The sequence below is a fragment of the Octodon degus genome, unplaced genomic scaffold (assembly GCF_000260255.1).
Source record: "Octodon degus isolate 3935 unplaced genomic scaffold, OctDeg1.0 scaffold00017, whole genome shotgun sequence".
Taxonomy (NCBI): Eukaryota; Metazoa; Chordata; class Mammalia; order Rodentia; family Octodontidae; genus Octodon; species Octodon degus.
Genome location: NW_004524593.1, coordinates 9168515 through 9172004, shown reverse-complemented (window position 1 = coordinate 9172004; position 3490 = coordinate 9168515). Strand labels below are relative to the sequence as shown.

At 40.0% G+C, this 3490-nt stretch overlaps 1 protein-coding gene across 2 annotated transcripts in view; it reads right to left on the bottom strand.

Moving 5' to 3' along the window:
• The window catches only part of Tfb2m (transcription factor B2, mitochondrial), a 19997-nt gene that overhangs the window by 11092 nt on the left and 5415 nt on the right, over positions 1–3490 (bottom strand). For both annotated transcript variants that reach the window (XM_023710185.1, XM_023710186.1), the window contains exons 3-4: positions 938–1091; positions 512–660 (exon numbers count right to left, since the gene is read on the bottom strand). In XM_023710185.1, the coding sequence (XP_023565953.1) occupies positions 512–660; positions 938–1091 (303 nt within the window). The remainder of the gene's footprint in view (positions 1–511; positions 661–937; positions 1092–3490) is intronic.

Sequence of the window (3490 nt, the reverse complement as noted above, 5' to 3'; positions counted from 1 at the left end):
TATTTATTTGCAGTACTGGGGATTGAACTCAGGACCCTGCACTTGCCAGGCAAGCACTTATTTTACTTCCCCAGCCCCCAAGACCATTATTTTGGACAAAGCTGCAGTAGGCCCCAATAGACCAGGATAAAAAAATACATAAAAACTTCTAAACTTAACAAGCCAGGTATAGTGGTGCACAACGTAATCCCAGCACTGGGGAAGCTGAAGGTCAGAGTGCTTCACGTTTGAGGTCAGCCTGGGCGAGAGTAAGTCCAAGACCAGCCTGGGCGAGAGGAAGTCCAAGGCCAGCCTGAGCCCTTTCTCAAAACACAAATATGAAAAACAACAAACCCAATCATAATCATCATAATCTACAGAATAGTTCTAGAATTTTGAAATAGCTTCAGAAATCTAGAATTTCAGTACCCTTAACATTCTAATCCCTACATTAAAATTACACAATTATAAATACTAAGAAAAATTACAGAAGCCTTGAAAAACAAAAAATAGCTCCTTGTTAGTTACTTACCTCAAACTGGCTTTCACTAATAAACATATATAGCTCTACTCGGCCATATCTATATATAGAAGAACAAGTATACATATCATGTAAAAGTTTCCAAAGTGCCTTTCTCTCATTCTTCACAGGGAGCATTCCCACTACTTTAAAAGGAGTATCTGTTAGGGAAATATGCAAAAGGAAGTCTCTTAATACACTGTCCTATGATGACATCTTATTGAGGCAAAGTAGTTAATAATTTTAATGTTAAATAAATGAACAGTATCCTTCTATGGAACTTGGCCTTTCAGGCAATAAAATAGGGTAATTAATGTGAGGGTGGTTGCTCAGGAATCTGACATTAGGAACTGTGCACAAATTACTAAACACCACAGGTGTACTGCGCAAGTAACTCAAAACTGTAATGCGTTTCCTTTGATGAATGACAAAAGTTACCTTCTAACCAGGAATTTGCTTTTATTCCCAAACTTGGAAAAAGCTCTTGTGAAAGCACAACAGGCGGTCTCACCAGATTATGATTGCTAGGATCCATTTTAAAAAAGTCACAATGGACCACTTCTAGTCTTCCATTCAGCTTTTCCCCTAAGGACTAAAGAGATAACATGTTAAGAAGCTTCAGCATTATGTAGTCTTTGCAACAACTCAAAGACCAACTTTATTAAAAAAAACCACCAAAGATCTTACAAAAGATATTACTACCTCCATAAAGATACAAAAAAATATTACTTACCTATATAAACATGGAAATAAAGTGCAAAATATTACCAAGAAAAAGCCCCACAGAAGCCAGGCATGGTGGCACATGCCTGTGATCCCTGCACTCAGAAGGCTAGGGCAGGAGGAGTACTGTGCTTTCAAGGCCAGCCTGGGCTACAGAATGAGATCCTATCTTAAAAACAAAACAAAGTCCCAGGAGCAAACATAATCTTCAGCAGGGCTACGGCTGCAGAGAGGGCTCAATGATAGAACAGCTGCCTAGTACATGTAATACCCTGGGTTTCATCAAACAGCAATGGAAAAACCTTCAAATTTTCTTACTTATCCTTTCTTTATGTTACTAGCTTGAGCTGTTCAAAAGAACTTCTTTACACTAACCTCTAATTGCTTAGGTGGCTACCTGGAAGACCAGGCCAAGATTGAGAACACAGCTGGCTTCAGGCAGAGAACCACACAGCATCTGCTAGGGTCATGGCAGAACAAAATGAGAGATGTTTCATAGTGAATAGTTTCAATATTATAGCAAAAAGCAGAGGATGCCACACATGGTGGTACAGGCCTGTAACATTGTGGGACGCTGAGACAGGAGGACAGCAAGCCAAAGCCCAGCTAACTTAAGACTTTGCCCACTAGGCCGTTGTAAATGTCAAAAAGTAACCCTGTGAAGTGGTTCCAGCTGAAAATATAACTTCATGAAAATCTGAGTTTTTGAAGTAAATTAAAACCCAGTGAGATATACAGAAGACTAGGCTGGAGGATAGTATAACTCTACCAGCAAGCAGAAAGGAAAAGAAGTGTTCATTTATCTTTTGTATTTTTTAGATACTAGAAATCTAACTCAGGACCTTGCACTTGCCAGGCAGGTGCCATGCTGCCGAGCTATTTATATCCCCAGCCTCTCATTTATCATGAAACTCTAAAATTTTTTATTTTTTATTCATTTAAATTTTTTTTTTAAAAAAAATATTTGGTATAGGTGTTCACTAGGCAGCTCATCTCATAGTGACCCTCCTGTCTAAGTCTCAACAGTTCTGGGATTATAGGTATGTGTGACCACACTGTTTTGGTGGCCAGGAAGGTGCACCTAGGGTTCTGGGGCCAGCACAGCATGTGTACTAGGGACCGAATCTGGGTCCTTATGCTTCCCAGGTAGGCACTTAGATGGTCAAGCTAGCTCCCCAGCCCTAAACTCTAAAAATTATTCAATGCATATAGTAATAAAATTACTCACAAGGTATCAAAAAGCTATGCTTTCAGCTTTATTAAGAAAAGCTTATAGGGGCCAGGGAGATGGCTCAATAGAATAAGCACTTCCCTGGCAAGCGCAAGGCAGTGAGTTCAATCCCCAGTTCCGCAAAAAAAAAAAAAAAATTCATAATTGTGGTCTGATAAAAATATTTTAAAAGGAGGTACACATTAGCATTACTACATTTGTATTTTTTTAAATGTATTTATTTGTGGGGGGGGCAGCTCAGCCCACCAGGGGGCGGGCTGGCTGGCATGTGGTGCTGGGGGATTCAACCACAGTCTCTGTGCTTTGCTAAACTTGTTCTAAGTAGGTGCTTTAGGCCACTGAGCCATCTCACCAACCCTACATTTGTATTGAGCAAGGGAGATGACTCAGTGGAATAAGCGCTTCCCTGGCAAGCGCAAAGGTGTAAATTCAATCCCTGGTTCCGCCAAAAAAAAATTTAAAAAAAAAATTGTATTGAGATGATAACATACATTTTTTCTTCAGAATTTATCATTTACCATTCAATATGAAGATACCTAAAGCTTCTAAATAATGAATATAATCCATATGATAATTGTAGGGGCTATGTTTTTTATTGCACACAAGGTGCAAAAACAGGAAGCAAAGAAGGGACAGCAAAACAACTGAACCTTGAGATTCTTTTATAGTCATTAAATCTGGCAGCTCATATAAGTTTATCTTATGTACATCTCAAGGGTGGGACATATAGCTCAGCAGTACAAGTGCCTGCCAGGCAAGTGCAAGGTCCTGAGTTTGATTCCCACCCCCACCCCCAGCCACCCAAAAAACCCTCATCAAAGTTGTACATGGGTGGACATGCTTAAAATCCTAGTACTTGGGAGGCTAACATAGGAGGATTGTTATGATTTGAGGCCAGCCTGGGTCACACATTGAACCACACAGCAGGACACGGTCTCAAAAAAACAAAATAAAACAAATTTCATCAAATTGTACAAGAGGGCACTCAGTGGATTAAAGCACCTGTTTAGGCAGAAGCAGGGGCTGGGTGCCACCCC